Source organism: Lithobates pipiens, unplaced genomic scaffold (assembly GCF_037356315.1).
Source record: "Lithobates pipiens isolate NorthernLeopardFrog02 unplaced genomic scaffold, aLitPip1_a1.2 Scaffold_8, whole genome shotgun sequence".
NCBI classification, from domain to species: Eukaryota; Metazoa; Chordata; class Amphibia; order Anura; family Ranidae; genus Lithobates; species Lithobates pipiens.
In genome coordinates, this window is record NW_027507903.1 from 563,017,712 (window position 1) to 563,036,435 (window position 18,724).

The 18,724-nt window shown below is 43.4% G+C and overlaps 1 protein-coding gene across 1 annotated transcript in view; it reads left to right on the forward strand.

Moving 5' to 3' along the window:
• The window catches only part of LOC143960990 (adhesion G protein-coupled receptor E3-like), a 130,423-nt gene that overhangs the window by 93,093 nt on the left and 18,606 nt on the right, over nucleotides 1–18,724 (forward strand). The window contains exon 13 of the mRNA XM_077470082.1: nucleotides 5,147–5,382. Coding sequence (XP_077326208.1) covers nucleotides 5,147–5,382 — 236 coding nt within the window. The remainder of the gene's footprint in view (nucleotides 1–5,146; nucleotides 5,383–18,724) is intronic.

Sequence of the window (18,724 nt, forward strand, 5' to 3'; positions counted from 1 at the left end):
ACATAGTAAAAAAGTGATTCATAATGTGTGAAAAAGCTCCAGGTATAAAGCCCAAAGAGATATTATAAGGGCAAAAACCTCTCCGTACATGACTCAAGATATAAAAATATGAGAATATTGTTAGAATAAAATCCTCTACATATGTGACTCAAGTTGGGAAAACAAGAAGACAACATCTATCCCCATGTGCAAAAGTCCACAGAAGACACCACCACCTTAAGTGGAAAAAATGCCCACTTACCAACTACACTATATTATCAAAAGTATTGGGATGCTTGTCTTTACACGCAAATAAAATTTAATGGCATCCATGTCTTAGTCCGTAGGGTTCAATATTCATTTGGCCCACCCTTTGCAGCTATAACAGCTTCAACTCTTCTGGGACGCTGTCTACAAGGTTTAGGAGTGTGTCTATGGGAATGTCTGACCATTCTTCTAGAAGTGCATTTGTGAGTTCAGGCATTGATGTGGACGAGAAGGCCTGGCTCTCAGTCTCTGCTCTAATTTATCCCAAAGGTGTTCTATCAGGTTGAGGTCAGGACTCTGTGCAGGCCAGTCAAGTTACTCCACCCCAAACTGGTTTATTCATGTCTTTATGGACAGTGCTTTGTGCACTGGTGTGCAGTCACATTGGCTGGAAGGGACCATCCCCAAACTGTTCCCACAAAGTTGGGAACATGAAATTGCCCAAAATGTCTTGGTATGATGATACCTTAAGCCCCTGTACACACGGTCGGAGATTTCGACAACCAAATCCGTCGGATTTTGCCCGTCGGATCTTGTCCAAAACTGTTGCATACACACGGTTGGACTAAGTTGTCGAAAAATCCGATCATTCAGAACGTGATGACGAAATTTCGATACGATGGGACTACATTCAGGCTAGTAGCCAATAGCTTTGATGTAGGAATTTGATCTGAGCATGCGTGGCACTTGGTCCAATCAAAATTCTCTACACATGATCGGAGTATGTCTGATCGAAGCAGTTGGTCGGAAAATATTTCCAACAAGTTGGAAAATTGGGTCCGACGGATATTCCAACGGAATCAGTCCGATGCATACCACACACAGTCGGATTATCCGACAAAACGGTCGGATAGGACACATTCCGACGGATTCTCCGACTGTGTGTACAAGGGCTAAGAGTTCTCTTCACTGAAACTAAGGGGCCAAACCCAACCCCTGAAAAACAACCCCACACCATAATCCCCTCCACCAAGTGATTTGGACCATTGCACAAAGCAAGGCCCATAAAGTCATGGATGAGCGAGTTTGGGGTGGAAGAACTTGACTGGCCTGCACAGTGATAGATCACCTTTGTGATGAATTAGAGCAGAGACTGTGAGCCAGGTCTTCTCGTCCACATCAGTGCCTGTCCTCACAAATGCACTTCTGGAAGAATGGTCAAACATTCCCATAGATACACCTTGTGGACAGCCTTCCCAGAAGAGAGGAAGATGTTATAGTTGCAAAGGGTGGGCCAACTCAGTAGTGAACCCTACGGACTAAGACTGGGATGCCATTAAAGTTCACGTGCATGTAAAGGCAGGCATCCCAATACTTTTGGTAATATAGTGTATATTGGACCTTTATTCAAAAAGGTCAATAGGGCTTTTGGCTGAATATCCTTTGGACCACAATGGAAGTCAGCCATCTGTATTCTCTGTTATCATGCCCAAAACAGAAAATGCTCCACACAGTGTAAAATCTTAGACACAACCAGCCTGCAATCAACCAATTTTTCCTGTGTAACAGTATGCATTAAAAATAGGGGTTTAGTTAGCACACATTTGCAAATATACAAGCGTAAGCTCCAGAGCCACTTCATGGCACCTCATGCAACAGCCAGATATCTGTAAACTATGCAAAAAATTCCAGTTTTAATGCAACTCTTGCCTCTCCCCTAAAACTACTGCTGGATGACACAGGGGAGATTATGTGACTGGTGTTGCCAGAAAATGGGTAAGTACGCGCTTCTTTCTTCTACAGGATAGTTAGTATAAGGAGTTAGGAGGTGGGTGGAAGCAGTTTTAGGATTAGTTAGCTTTAGCTCAGAATTCCATTTTAACCTAACTGTGTCTACCCAAAGCAGAAAAAAATTATTTTGGCTGGACTTTCCAGTTCCAGTGTTAATTTTGACATCAAATCTCTGTTTAGTTTTAGCATATCTTTTAATTAGAACGCCATTTTCACTTTAGTCTATTAAAATTCCCAGTACATTTTAGTCGACTAAAATCATTTTAGTCAACTAAAATCTAATGGGTTTAGTTAAATTGTAATACAATATTATTTAAGCATTTCTCTAGAATTTCAAAACTCATGCAGTAAAACTCTAATAGCATGTTATTATTTATGTTATTAAGGTTTGAACATGCACCACAGGCACAGATTTAGCCGTTTTGATATATAATGTCTTTATAAATAAAACCACATTTCGTTACAAGAATATAGTTTTTTGACAAACAGAAGTGCAACTTTAAATATAAAGAAAAAACAAAAATTCTGCATTTTGATTGCTAAAAATCAGAATTGAACCTGTGCAATCAAAATTGGATAGTGTATGGGGGGGGGGGGCTATAATGACCAACAGCAATAACAAGACAATGGTAATGCACTCACAAGCTTCAGTGTGAAACAAGCATAGAATTAGTTCAATGTGAAGCCGTCAGTAGGTGGAATAGTCCTGGCTGGAGTCACTGGGATCATGGATAGGCAGTAGATGCTGGTGATAAAAACTAGAGAAGCTGTCAGAGAACCACACCTCCTTCATCAGCCTCCTCCTTCATCAGCTGATGAAGCATGATTTTGCCTCTGAAACAGTTCCTGATTGGCTACTAGCACCCAGGCTTTTGACAGCACCTTCTGACAGTTCTTCTGAGGATCCAGCGGTGTCTCTCTGACAGCTTCTCTGGATCTTATCGGCATCTACTGCCTCTGTGATCCCAGCGGCTCTAACCAGGACTATTAACATTGCTAAAGGCTTCACATTAAGCCAATTCTATGCCACACAGGAGCTTATGGGTGCATTACCATTGTTTTAATACATTTTATAGGATAAAAAATCTTGCTGCACTATTGGCGGCCTGGCGCCTCTCTCTCCCCTTCCCTTACTATAGTTCCCTCACATTTTAGTTCTGTTTTAGTTCCAATTTAGTCAAATTTTGTCTAATTTTCCTCACTGAAAACATGCCTGTGAGCTATCAACAAAATTAACACTGTCCAACAGCTCACCTCCGTTTTTTTGGCAAACTCTGCCAAGTTTGTATTGCAGATTTTATGCCTGCATGATAGATTCATCACTTTGTGTATCTTGGTGACTAAGGACTAATGCCACGTACACACGACCGGACTTTCCGGCAGACTAGGTCCGACGGTCTTCCCGACTGACTTTTCGGCGGAGTTCCAATGGATTTCCGAACGAATGGACTTGGCCACACAAGAACGGACTTAGTCCTTTCGAAAGTCCGTTTGTTTTGAACGTGATGATGTAAGACGAGACTAAAAAAAGAAGTTCAATAGCCAGTAGCCAATAGCTTCCCTTGCATCGTATTTGGTCCATCGGACCAGCATACAGAAGAACGGTTTTCCCGATAGGAATTGAGTCCGTCAGACAGATTTGAAACATGTTCTATTTCTAGAATTTGTCTGGAATATGCTCCAATTACACAAACTTTAAATTTTCAAAAGTTTTTTGACTTTCAACTAGAAACTTTAAATGTGCATCTCTTTGATGCTGACAGTTAAGGGTCTACCTACCTAAACTGCTGCCATCTAGACATGAGCTTTGGGTTTGGGTCCACCATGAGTCTGACCAGAACCAAAGCTGTTCACAGTTCTCCAAATAGGAGAATTAAATGGCCAAACTTGGCCATTTCTCCTGCCCAAGCTTGCTGCACATGTAAGTGATTCATTTAGTGGTAGCATTACTATTGCTGCTAAATGACAGATTTTGGATGCCCATCTGCCACCTTGTTTCAGTTTGTGGCAGGTATTGCTAGCAACCAATTATGGTCATGAATACATTTGGTCCATAACATCAGCCAGCATCCCTGGCCAACGTTTTGACATTTATCTACAATGTCAGCGGGTCATCAGGGCGACATTCATCATGATAGATGATGGATCTACATCACTGGCTGATGTGATTGATGTTGTATTTATATCGAAGGACATGCATTAAAAATATGTTTTCTACTAAGTTTATGTGTTTATTTACTTCTCAATTTTCTTTTATGAATGAGTAACAAGGGGAAGGTTGGAAATCTGCAGAGCCCCTTATTCCTAAGTCCTCATACAGTATATATATATATATATATATATATATATATATATATACACATACGCACAGCTAACTACTCTTTACAATGTATTTTAACAGTTTTAATGAGGGCACAAGCAGACCCTTGTTTGACCCTGTCAAACTTAATGTACTGCACATAACTTTGCACATATTTCACATAACTATTTCTAAACCACCTGTATAATATGTTCTTATCTTATCAGTCTGTATTTCACTGCTGTCAAAAGTTCTCTCTTCTTCTAATTAGTAACTAAAAATGAACCATCATATCTCTGTAATTTATATATTTCAGGGACTCAAAACAATTCTGTGTAACTTGAAATTATTCTACTTCTAAGCAGTCTCATGCAAGCATTCAATAAATGATTATAAAATAAGAATCTCTAATTTCTCTAACAGCTCCCCCTTAAAATCCATACCAGATCCTTATCCTAGATAGGAATCGGGTGTAGATTCTTAAGAGGGAGCTATGCAAAAAAAAAACAATGACACCGGCTTCTCCTTAAAATCTAAATCAGACCCTTATTCTAGATAGGGATCTGGTATTAATGTTTAATGGGGACCTCACACAAAAAACATAAAAAAATTACCTAAGGACCCTCCTTAAATACATACCAGAGTCATTCCCAAACCATACCAGAGCACATGCCTTTAACATTAGAAGGGTACCTTGCCAAGGGGGCACAGTTCATGTACAGGTTTAAGGCATTCTCCAAGAGTTTAAAGTAATTGCATGTTTTTAATGCTGTCCCTTAAAACTTATTAAAAGACCCACTCGCTGTTGAGTTGTATTTCTTTAAAAAACTGAAAAAAGCAATTACAGTTGTTGTTTTCTTACTTATTCAGCTTGTTTGCAGCATCATTGCTGGTGGACTCCATTTCTTGTTCCTCTGTGCATTCTCTTGGATGACTATTGAGAGCATCCTCCTCTTCATGACAGTCCGAAACCTGCAAGCTGTCAATTATATGACCTCTCAGCGCTCAAGATTTTCAATCATGTGTCTTCTGGCCTTTGGAGTGCCAACTGTGATTGTGGGGGTCACAATAGCTGTTGGTTTCAAAAAGTATCGTTCCCTCAAATAGTAAGTTTCACTCTTTTATTCTGTATTATTACCATAGCAAAGATAAATAATGTTTTACATTGGCAGCAATTTTGGGGCATATTTTATAATGGTCTCAATATTTTTTACTGTGATAATAATATCTACATGTATAGGGTTATATTAAAGTTTAGGTTGAATGTTATGGTTTTGTTTGGGATTTTGCCCCCCTCCCTATGCCAAAATGCTGCACTAAAATTAAAGTGATAAAACTATGGGGATAAGTTATTTAATATATACTATATTACCAAAAGTATTGGGACACCCTCTTTTACACGCACATGAACTTTAATGGCATCCCAGTCTTAGCCCATATGGTTCAATATTGACTTGGCCCATCCTTTGCAGCTATAACAGCTTAACTCTTCTGGGAAGGCTGTCCACAAGGTTTAAATATGTTTCTATGTGAATGTTTGACCATTCTTTCAGAAGCCCATTTGTGAGGTCAGGCATTGATGTTGGAGAGAAGGCCTGGCTCGCAGTTTGCGCTCTAATTCATCCCAAAGGTGGTATATCAGATTGAGGTCGGAATTCTGTGCAGGTCAGTCAAGTTCCTCCACATCAAACTCGCCCATAGGGTCTAGTCAAAAAAACGAAGGCAACTATTTGGATCAGTTTTTAAGTACTGTTAATTAAATTTCTTTTTGTCTGACTCATTAGACTTTTCATGTTTTCAACTTTGTTGTTTTAAGTAAAGCCAACTCAAATTTTTCAGTTTATAGACCATAGTGTTTTAAGTTAGGAATACATAACTTAACTTGTCTTTAACTATAGTTTTACCACTTGCTTACTGGGCACTTAAACCCCCCTACTGCCGAGAAAATTTTCAGCTTTCAGTGCTCTTAGCCCCTGTACACACGGTCGGAGATTTCAACAACCAAATCCGTCGGATTTTGTCCGTCAGATCTTGTCTGAAACTGTTGCATACACACGGTCAGGCTAAGTTGTCGAAAAATCCGATCATTCAGAACGTGATGACGTAATTTTGTTACGATGGGACTACATTCAGGCTAGTAGCCAATAGCTTTGATGTAGGAATTTGATCTGAGCATGCGTGGCACTTGGTCCGATCAAAATTCTCTACACATGATCGGAGTATGTCCGATCGAACCAGTTGGTCGGAAAATATTTCCAACAAGTTGGAAAATTGGGTCCGACAGATATTCCGACGGAATCAGTCCGATGCATACCACACACAGTCGGATTATCCGACAACACGGTCCGATAGGACACATTCCGACGGATTCTCCGACCGTGTGTACAAGGGCTAACACTTCAATTACTCAGTCATTCAACACTGTACCCAAATGATTTTGTCCTTTTTTTCATACAAATAGAGCTATCTTTTGGTGGTATTTAATCACCTGACTGAATGACTGAACGTTTCTGTGATAAAATTTTGCAATTTAGTAATTTTTCTTCATAAATTTTGGCCACGATTTATACTGCTACATATCTTTGGTAAAAAAAAATAACCCAAATTAGTGGTTATTATGTGGTCTGTGTGAAATTTATAGAGTCTACAAGCTATGGTGCAAATCATTAAAAAATGATCACATCTGATGTACTGGCAACCGATCTCATTTCTTGAGACCCTAACAAGCTAGAAAAGTACAAATGTCCCCAAATGACCCGTGTTTGGAAAGTAGACATTCCAAGGTATTTAGTAAGAAGCATGGTGAGTTATTTAAAGTAGTTGTCTTTTTCACTGCCTGACCCGTACATAGGCCCAACATGCAGGGAACACCATCAGGTGTTCAAGGAGCATAAATTACACATCTAACTTGTTGACTACTATTACAATTTTGAATGCCCTGGAGCACCAGGACAATGGAAATGCCCACAAAATTGGAAAGCTAACATACCAACATATAATCTATGAGGCATAATGAGTCATTTGAATGGTTCATTTTTTTCCAGATGTTTTTGGAAAATTGGAAAAAAAAATGAAAATGCATTTTATTTATTTTTTACACAAAGTTGTCAGGTTATAAGATATTTCCAACACAGCATTTACATAACAAAAATGACACCCCAAAATACATTCTGATACTCCTCCTGAGTATAACAATACCACATGTGTGTGACTTTTAGGGATGAGCCGAACACCCCCCGGTTCGGTTCGCACCAGAACTTTCGAACGAACCGAAGTCTATAGGACTCGAACGTTCAAAATAAAAAGTGATAATTTTAATGGCTAATATGCAAGATATTGTCCTAAAAAGGGTTTGGGGACCCGGCTCCTGCACCAGGATACATGGGTCAATGCTAAAAACCGCCATTTTTTCAGGAGCACTGATTTTAATGATAATTAAAGTGAAAAAAGTGAAATATTCCTTTAAATATCATGCCTGGGGGGCATCTATAGTATGCCTGTGAAGTGGCACGTGTTTCCCGTTTTTAGAAACAGTCCCTGCACAAAATGACATTTAACGGATAAACTGTTTGCGGTTTTAATGTCATGTCTGGTTCCGGCAATACAGATGAAAATCATTGAGAAAAAAATGGCATGGGTAGCCCCCCCTGCTCATTACCAGCCCCTTTGGGTCTTGTATAGATATTAAGGGGAAGCCCTACCTAAATTAAAAAAAGGAAAGGCGTGGGGCCCCCAGGCCCTATATACTCAGAACAGCAGTATACAGGCGGTGCAAACAAGACAGGGACTGTGTAGGTTTATTGTGTTAAGTAGAATCTATTTGTAATTTTGAACTGGTAAATTTTTAAAGTGTAGCTCCAGTCAAAAAATTTATTTTTAAGCTTTTTGGAAAACATAGGGAAGGGTTATCACCCCTGTATAATTTTTTTGGCCATCCGTCTTTTTTCATCTCACTTCCTGTTGTCTCTTTCCGTTTGAAAATAGGAGATGTTTGTAAGTTGGATGTTTAAAAGTAGGGTCCTGCCCTATATGCTCTGCAGAAATGGTGTTGCCACAACACTGTAAGCCCTAAAAGTGACTCTTGGTGGGCACTGGAGCGCTTTGCTGTGAACGATTATATCAAGAATTATAATTACATGCCATTGTTGAACAGTGGTAGAAAAATTGGGCCTTTGGTGCTTGTGGTGGTGGTGGTGCTAGTGCCACAACACTATAAGTCCTTACAGTTACTCTCGTTGGGCGCAGGAACGGGCCCTGCTGTGAAATATTATATCAAGAATTGTAATTACATGCCCCTGTTAAACAGGGGCTGAAAAATTGGACCTTTGGCACTACTTGCTGGTGCCACGTGCCACGACACTGCAACCTCTCCCAGATACTCTAGTCGGAGTGCAGGAATGAGCCCTGCTGCAAAGCATTGCATCAAAAATTGTAATTACATTCCCCTGTTAAACAGGGGCTGACAAATTGGGCCTTAGGCACTGGTGCTGGTGCTACGACACTGCAACCTCTCCCAGATTCCCTAGTTGGAGTGCAGAAATGAGCCCTGCTGCAATGCATTGCATCAAAAATTGTAATTACATGCCCCTGTTAAACAGGGGCTGAAAAATTGGGCCTTAGATACTGGTGCTGGTGCCACAACACTGCAACCTCTCCCATATACTCTAGTTGGTGTGCAGGAATGAGCCCTGCTGCAAAGCATTGCATCAAAAATTGTATTACATGCCCCTGTTAAACAGGGGCTGAAAAAAAGGGATTTAGGCACTGGTGGTGGTGCCACAACACTGCAACCTCTCCCATATACTCTAGTTGGAGTGCAGGAATGAGCCCTGCTGCAAAGCATTGTAATTACATGCCCCTGTTAAACAGGGGCTGAAAAATTGGGCCTTAGACACTGGTGCTGGTGCCACAACACTGCAACCTCTCCCATATACTCTAGTTGGAGTGCAGGAATGAGCCCTGCTGCAAAGCATTGTAATTACATGCCCCTGTTAAACAGGGGATGAAAAATTGGGCTGGTGGCGTCACCCACAACAAAAAATGTTCTTCCAAGCTTTCAGCAGGTCATTGAGGAGGAAGAGGATAGTCAGTCAACATAACAGGACAGTCACTCAGCATCAGCATAGCCAGTCTTGAAGGGAAGTGACATTTCAAAAATAATTATTCGGATACATCAGCTTCAGGTGCTTGGTAGCTGGTGGTGATCCAAGACTGATTCATCTTTATGAAGGTCAGTTGATCAACCGAGTCGGTGGACAGGCGCACCCTGTGATCGGTTACAAAGCCTCCAGCAGCACTGAAGGTGCGTTCCGAAAGAACGCTGGATGCAGGACAGGCCAGTAGCTCAATTGGATACTGTGCAAGCTCTGCCCAGTTATCCATCCTCAAGACCCAGTAAGCCAGAGGATTTTCAGTGGGAAAGGTGTCCAAGTCTGACCTTGCCCCTAGGTATTCCTGCTCCATGTAAATCAGACGCTGGCAATGGTTTCTGTAACCGATCATACCTTGGGGCTGCGGACTAAAAAAAATGGTCACCTTCTCCACCGGTCAGACGGCCACCTTCTCCACCGCTCCTTCTGTGACTGACCGAAGCCTCAGCAATACGTTGTCCAGGACCAGGAGTTTGTAACCTCCCCGTCTCTGGGAACGCGTTGCACAGACCTTTCTGCAAGGCCTCCCCGGAGATGTCTCATCCTCTGCTCCCTCTGCAACAGCAAAATAAGGTCCGCAACCTTACCTTTTTACCGAGGATCAAGGAGAGTGGCCAGCCAGTAATGGTCCCTCTCCTTGATCCGAAGAATATGAGGATCCTTCCGCAGGCTTTGAGGGATCAGGGAGGCCATGCAGTGTAGGTTAGCTGAGGCATTTGGTCCGAAGTCCTCTGGGTCACTAAGGACAACATGATCCGCAGCCACCTCCTCCCAGCCATGTACAAGTCCACAGGTTTCTTGGGACTGTAAATCATCCCTAAAAGACTGCTGCTGCTGATGCTGAGTGCCAGGCTCCACCTCCATGCTGACACAAGCCTTCTCCTCCTCCTCCTCCTCCTCCTTGTTCTCTTCCTGTGTAATAGGTGGGACAGCAGGGACACTGTCTGGAAAAAGGGGGCCTTGAGAGGCAATGAAGTCCTCTTCCTGCCTCTGTTCTGCCTCAAGTGCCCTGTCCATTATTCCACGCAGCGTGTGCTCCAACAGGTGGACAAGAGCTACAGTGTCACTGATGCTTGCACTGTCACTGCTCACCATCCTCGTGGCCTCCTCAAATGGTGACAGGACAGTGCATGCATCCCTGATCATGCCCCACTGGTGTGGTGAAAAAAAAACAAGCTCCCCTGACCCTGTCCTGGTGCCGTAGTCACACAGGTACTCATTGATGGCCCTCTGCCGTGTGTGCAGCCGCTGCAGCATGGCCAACGTTGAGTTCCACCTGGTGGGCATGTCACATATAATGCGGTTCTTGGGCAGGTTCAACTCCTTTTGGAGCTCAACCAGCGGAGCACTGGCATTAAATGATCGGCGGAAATGTACACAGACTTTCCTGGCCTGCCTCAGGACATCCTGTAAGCCCGGGTACCTTCCCAAGAACCGCTGCACCACCAGGTTAAGGACATGAGCCACACAGGGCACATCGATCAGTTGTCCCTGTCGGAGGGTGGAGAGGAGGTTGGTGCCATTGTTGCCAACCACCATTCCTGGCTTAAGCTGGCCATGGAGGAAGAAGAAGAGGAGGGGGGGAGGAGAGAGGTGTGTCACAACCAGTAGTAGCATTTTGGAGACGTGGTGGCGGATCAACCTCCAACACTACTGCACCTTGTCCTGCATCCTTCCCAGCTGCCAGAAGAGTGACCTAATGGGCCGTGAAGGATAGGTAACGTCACTGTCCATGCCTGCTGGACCATGAGTCAGCGGTAATATGCACCTTACCACTGACCACCCTGTCCAGCGAGGCATAGACACTGCCTTCCACATGCCGCTAGAGAGCCGGAATTGCCTTCAATGAGAAAAAGTGGCATTTGGGGACCTGCCACTGAGGAACCACATGTTGCACAAACTCACGGAAGGGGGGCGAGTCTACCAACTGAAAAGGCAGCAGTTGAAGTGCTAGCAATTTAGCCAAGCTAGCATTCAACTGCTGGGCATGTGGATGGCTGGGAGTGAACTTCTTTTGACGGTTGTGACACACCTAATTCTACACCTTCATTCCTCTTAGTGCAGGTTTCAGAGAGGACTGAAGGTCTAGTGGGGTTGGAGATCCCATCTGCTGAGGAGCAAGGAGAGGTCCACTTTGTTCTTTGGTGTGGGTCTTTAAGGTACGCTTGCCAATGAGCTGCATGGCAGGTCAACATATGTCTGGTCATGCATGTGGTGCCCAAGTGGCTGATGTTTTGGCCACGCGAGATACGCTTGAGACATATGTTGCAAATATCAGTGATGCAATCTGATGCACTCATCTCAAAAAAGGCCCACACCAAAGAACTTTTGGAATAACGTGCAGAGGCAGCGCCCTGCACAGGCGGAGCTCTGCGGTGTGATTCAGTCGGTGTACTGCCCCTAAGCTGGCCTCCGGAGGGCATCCTGCCTCGTTGGATATGTGCCTCATCCTCCTCCTCCTCTCTACTATCAGGCACCCATGTGGAGTCAGTGACCTCATCACCCCCTCCCTCTTCATCACTGGAGCAAACCTGGCATTATGCTGCAGCTGGTGGAACAAGACTGCCAGATTGCTGTCCTTCTTGAGCATCCCCTCTCTCTGCTCTCATGCTACTGCCTTCCTCTAGCTGAGTATCATCATCAGAGCCTTCAAAACACTGGGCATCCTCCTGGAGCATGTACCCAACACTGTGCTCAAACAGTTCGGGGGACTCCTCAGGAGGACATGGTGGGTCTAGGGAAGGAGTGGCTGATGACATTGAGACGAGGGAAGAGGATGCATTAGCAGCTGCTTTGCTAGTACCCTGAGCCTGGGTGATAGAGGATGAGGAGAATGAGGAGGGCTTGGTCATCCACTCGACCAAGTCTTCAGCATGATGCAGCTCAACACGTCCTGCTGCCGAAAATGAGGACAAGCATGTCCCATGACCACGTGCTGATGACGATGCACCGCATCCACGACCAGCACTGTTGTCTCTAAACACAGAGCCTGCTTGCCCTCTTTTATTGGCGCGTGACTGTCTGCCTCTCCTTGTTGGCCTTCCAAACATAGTAATGGCCTGTAGGGAGATGGGAAAACCAGCAATTGGGTAATGTATACTGTGCAGGAGGCACACAACACCCACTGTAAATGCTGCAGATGCCTGTATTGCATAACACCAGTAATAAAGGGTAGCTTCAGGTGTATATTGTGCTGGAGGCACACAACATCCAATTTAACTGCTGCAGATGCCTGTATTACAGAACACCAGCAATAAGGGGTATCTTCAGGGGTATACTGTGCTGGACGCACACAACATCCACTTTAACTCCTGCAGATGCCTGTATTAGAGAACACCAGCAATAAAGGGTAGTTACAGGTGTATACTGTACTGGAGGCACACAACACCCACTTTAACTCCTGCAGATGCCTGTATTAGAGAACACCAGCAATAAAGGGTAGCTATAGGTGTATACTGTGCTGGAGGCACACAACACCCACTTTAACTCCTGCAGATGCCTGTATTAGAGAACACCAGAAATAAAGGGTAGCTACAGGTGTATACTGTGCTGGAGGCACACAACACCCATAATTCCTGCAGATGCCTGAGAAAAGAACACACTGTCCCTGCCTATCCTTCTCTCCCTGCACGCCAGAACACACTACACAAGGCCGCCACGCTGGTGGCCTTATATAGTGTGGAGCGTGTACTAAACCCCCTGAGCTATAATTGGCCACAGGCATCCTGCCTGTGGCCAATTACTGGCTCTCCTCGCTGCCGGCACTGTGATTGGCCAAGCATGTGGATTTACAGTGCATGCTTGGCCAATCATGAGCCAGCAATGCACTGCGATGGCGCAGAGCATTGTGGGCCGTGAGCACCACTCAATTTTGGAGTGAACGGCCCATAACGTTCGGTATTCGCCGAATGGGCGAGCAGCCAGTGTTCGAGGCGAACATGTCTTTGACTCAAACGCCAAGCTCATCCCTAGTGACTTTTACACAGCCTGACCACATACAGAGGCCCAACATTGAAGTAGCACCTTCAGGCATTGTAGGAGCATAAATTACACATATTTTTTCTCAACCACCTATTACATTTTGAAGGCCCTGGAGCACCAGGACAATGGAAACTCCCACAAAATGACCCCATTTTGGAAAGCCAACACCCCAACATATAATCTATGAGGCATAATGAGTCTTTTGAATAGTTTATTTTTCTCCAGACATTTTTTTAAAAATTTGGAAAAAAAGAAAACACATTTTTTTACACAAATTGACAGTTTATAAAATATTTCCAAAACATAGCATTTACATAGCAAAAATGACACCCCAAAATACATTCTGCCACTTCTTCTGAGTATGACGATACCAAATATATGAGACTTTTACACAGCCTGGCCACATTCAGAGATCCAACATGCAAGGAACACCGTCAGCATGCACATACCAAGAATTACAACCCAAAATACATTATGCTGAGCAAAAGTTAAACAAAAGATTACCTTTGGCTTTAGTAGCGCAGTTGTCCACAGGAGGATAGCACTGGTTCAGGCAACAGGGACTTGGTCAGCAATGGCTAACACAAATGTCCAGACAGCAGGCAGGGATACTGTCCATATACAGTCCATGGTCAATGCAGGCAGAGATATTGTCAACAGTGGCAAAAATATTGGTCCTGGTAGTAGGCAAGAACATGGTGCATGTGGTGTGGTCAGTGCAACAGGCAGAGGCATGATGTTAGTAAGTCCTACAGCCAGCAGGCAGAAGTAGGGCCTCGTTCAGGACAGAGGATAGAGATAGAGGTAGGGCCTCGTTGGGGACAGGGGTAGAGGCTTCTCCCACCCAAATCTCTTTGAAACCTCTGAGTCTCTAGACCCTTATCCAGGAATGAGAAAACAAAAAAAATGTTTTCTTCATCCAGAAAAACTATTCTGGAGCCCCTCACATATGTGATACCCCTGTGTTGAATCCCACTAGTCCAGTAGCAGGGTAAAAGTTCAGTCCAAGAGGCAGGCAAAAACATGGTCAAACAGTCCAAGGTCAGTTCCAGATCAGGCAGAGGTATGTACAGAATTGTTAGGCAGAAGCATGGTTGAATAACAGTCCAGGGTCAGTTCCAGATCAGGCAGAGGTATGTACAGAATCGGTAGGCAGAAGCATGGTTGAAAAACAGTCCAGGGTCAGTTCCAGATCAGGTAGAAGTATGTACAGAATCGACAGGCAGAAGCACGGTTCAATATCAAGCCAGGGTCAATTACAGAGCAGGCAGTGGCATAAGGGTTGCGAGGATAAATAGCAGGAACTGAGAGTTACGTTTATGATACTTCACTAATAATTTAGTGAAGTATGGTAACAACAAAAACAGTCACCTATGCAGAGGCCTGGTTGAGAAGGACTCTGGGGACAATAATAAGATGTGTCCCTTCTGACTCCTCCACTGGTACACACCTTACATTTCTTTTGAAGTTTTCAGCCTGTTGGTTTCGGAGGGATTTTATCGGGAATGTGGCGTTCGGAGAGTCAACTAAGAACATCTGATCGGATGTTTTCTGGTGGGCCATCCAGGAATATAAGCACAGTGATAATTTCCTCCTGGTAGCCAAGGAAGGGTTGGGGGTTCGAGGTGGAGTTATGGTAAATTATATAGAAGTTATATATGGCCAAATGAAAAAAATAACTTGCTACTTTTTTATACCAATGGTATGTCCGTCTTGTGGCAAGGTAGGGTTCAAGCATTTGGTCATTGAACTCCCCCCATGAACAAATTGTATTCATGGATGCATGTTGGCTTTTGGATGGGGCTATTCCTGGGGATTTCCACAAATGTATTATTGTGGATCGAAGACAGCATGTAGACATCCCCTCTGTCACTCCACTTCACTGTCAGAATCTCCTTGTTTTGCAGACTTGCCGTCTCTCCTCTTCTCAACTTCATATTGACAAGTCTTTGAGGAAAGCCCCTCCGGTTATTTCTTATGGTGCCACATGCTGGTGTCTTCTACCGAGGAAGGTTGTGGAACAGGGGCAGACTTGTGTAGAAGTTGTCTACATACAAGTGGTAGTCTTTCTCCAGTAGGGGGTATATGAGGTCTCAAGTAGTCTGGCCAATTAGGGGGATGCAGCTGGGTGTCCTTCCCTTCGTACACTATCAAGGAATATGTGTACCCTGTGGCTCAGTCACATAATTTGTACATCTTCTCCCATAGCGGGCCCTTTTGCTGGAGATAAATTGCTTAATTTTAAGACTGCCGCTAAATTTAACAAGGGACTCATCCACACATATTTGTTGGTCCGGGGGTAAACACCTGGGGGAATATTTCTGAAAAATAATTTAGTAGTGGCCGAATTTTGTAAAGCCTGTCATAATTTGGGTCATTAGGGGAAGGGTGCTGGGTATTATCATTGAAGTGTAGGAACCTCATGATCATGAGATATCTGGTTCTGGGCATTACCACGTAGAAAATCAGCATGTGGTAATGCCTAGAATAGCATATGATATCCTGCGTAGAAATAAGAAGGAAGGTGGAATAGGGCTTCCAGATGTCTTTATGTATTATAAAGCAATGTCTATGGTACGAATACTAAACTGGTGCCATGACTCCTCAAATAAGGCATGGGTTTCGGTAGAAGAAAGTATGGCGGGCAGAAATTTAGCGGGGGCCCCATGGATACAGGCCACAAATAGAGCTCTATCAAAGTGGACATCACCACTAACACGGAATACGTTAGCAGTATGGGACAGATTGAACAAAAACGAAAAATATGCCCCACGTACATCACCACTGGCCCCATTAGGAGGATATCCATGGTTCCCACCGGGGGAAGAAAAGGGAGTATTAGGCTCCTGGAGCTCAGGGGGGGATACAAGGTGTTTAAGATATGCTCCATTGGGAAGTTTACTCCCGCTGACAGAATTAATATTATTACAAGGAGATATACATATGTCGGGATGGAGATATTATCAAATGAGAGATTTTTTTAATAAATTAGAACCCCAAGTAAGACCACTGAGCTCCCTTACGATATATGAGAAGATGTGTATGAAAATAGAAAAACCAAGTAATTTACTATCCCAGATGTATAAATTAGTCCATAGTGAACAAAACAGCATAACCCCTTATTTTATAAGAGAGTGGGAGAAAGAACTAAGATGCACATTTAGACCAACACAAATAAAAAAACTTATGGAAATGACGCATGCGTCATCAAAAAGCGCAGCAATACAAGAAATGTCATATAAGTTTATAGCCAGATGGTACCGAACCCCAGTCAGAATAGCAGAGATATACCCAACAGCGGATGGGCATTGTTGGAGAGGATGTAGGGAAAAGGGGACATACCTTCATTTATGGTGGGACTGTCCAAAAATTAGGATTTTTTGGGAGGGAGTGGCTAAATGGATAGGGAGGACAACAGCAAAACCAATAGAAATGACACCCCTACAGTACTTGTTTCATGGGACAGAAGGATCCATTAAATCTTATAAAAAAGGAGTTATACCACATCTGCTGAATGCGGCCAAAATATTAATACCTAGATATTGGAAGCAGAAAGCATGCCCCACCCTTCTGGAATGGAAGAGAGAGGTGGATAAAATAATGGAAGCTGAAAAATGGATATATGATATAAAAGAACAACAAGGAAAACATAAAAACATGTGGGCAGGCTGGAAGCACTACTCCAGAGAAATAGAGAGAGAGTAAGTTATACCTAGATTAAAAACTTCGATTCCTTCCTGAGCCTCCCAGAGATCCCTGATAGGGAGAGGGAGAAAGGAAGGGAGAGAAAAAAAAAAAGGGAAAACAAAAGAAAAAAAAAGGAAAAGAAAAGGAAAAGTAAAATTAAGAAACTGTTACGCAGACTCGTGTCCTCCAAAGGTACACCGTAGAAAGGGTAAAGGGGAAATATGAATCCGAACCACAACCTTTAAATTTTGTTGTATGTAGTATGTTTTAAGGTATATGGGAAGTGAATAAATGTTGGAAATGTAATTGGAGGAGGGGCTTGAGGGAGGGGGGCAGGAGGAGAGATAACCAACGGTGGAGACATAAAAATGAACAACACAATTTTTAGGAAATATAAAGGAGGGTTGAGGACCTCCCTAAGCACAAAACATAAACAATACACCAAGGGGTCACAGATGGAATAAAAGCACGCAATAATGAAAAAATTAGCAAGGGTATTGGGGTTTTTTTTTTTTTTTTTTTTCTTTTCTCTTAAATAAATAAAAGGAAGCACAAGGGCACAGTAAAAACACATAAAGAAGGGCAACAACACAGGGGAGAAATTTAAATTTGCCCACACTTTTTTTTTTTTCACAGGTTAACTCTCCACCAAGTACCCCCTTCTCTCGGGCCACCACCTAACAATGTTATAGATATGTAATGGAAAGAATGTTAGTAAATGTGAAGACATTGGGGGACTTGTTTAAACCTAAATGCCTTAGGACTGAATGTAATTGTTTGTAGAATCATTTCTCAAGAAAATAATAAAGATGATTTAAAAGAAAAAAAAAAAAGAAAATCAGCATGTGGTGGATGGGGTGGGTTGACCCTTAGGAACGCAATTCATTTTTTTGTTGAGTCCCATACAAAATGTGAGGCCCAAAAAAACCTTCAAATCCTCCACTGTTAGGCCTCTCCACTCGTAGGTATGGGATTATTCAAAATAAATTGTTGTGCACACAGGTTGTACTATGCTCCAATTGATGCTAGCATGTCCTCCGTAAAAATTAAATCAAAGAAATTGATTGGGGAAAAATTCTCTGTGTTCACCTGGACTCGTGGCCGTGAAAGGAGGAATGTTAGCTTCTCCTGAATTAGGAGAAAGCTACAAGGGGTTCTGAAGGGCATAGGGAACGCTGACATGGATCCAAACCTTTTGGGGCTGAGGTGACACCCCACTGGTACTTGGCCTTTCTTGCCGAGGTACTGCAGTGCTGGTGGATGGCACTGTGGTGCTGGTGGATGCCACTGCCTCCTCACCAGAATGCCTTTGTTTGGCGAGCAGAATATCTTCCTCCTCTGAGTCTGTCAGCGTTCCACTACTGAGGACTGGCTCATAATTTATGTCAGACTCAGAATCTGAAATTAAAAGAGAATACGAAAAAGAGAGCTCCCGGATGCTCTCGTCGGCCATGGAAAATATTTGGTATGCTTAAAAGCATCTTTTGGACATGTTTGCTGGTGGTGATGAGACTGCACAGGTGTGTGCTAAGCCTGCACTGATGGGCACTGATGAGGTAGAACTGATGAGCCTTCACAGATGTGTGCTAATAAGCCTGCACTGATGAGGTGGCACCGATATGTGCTAAGC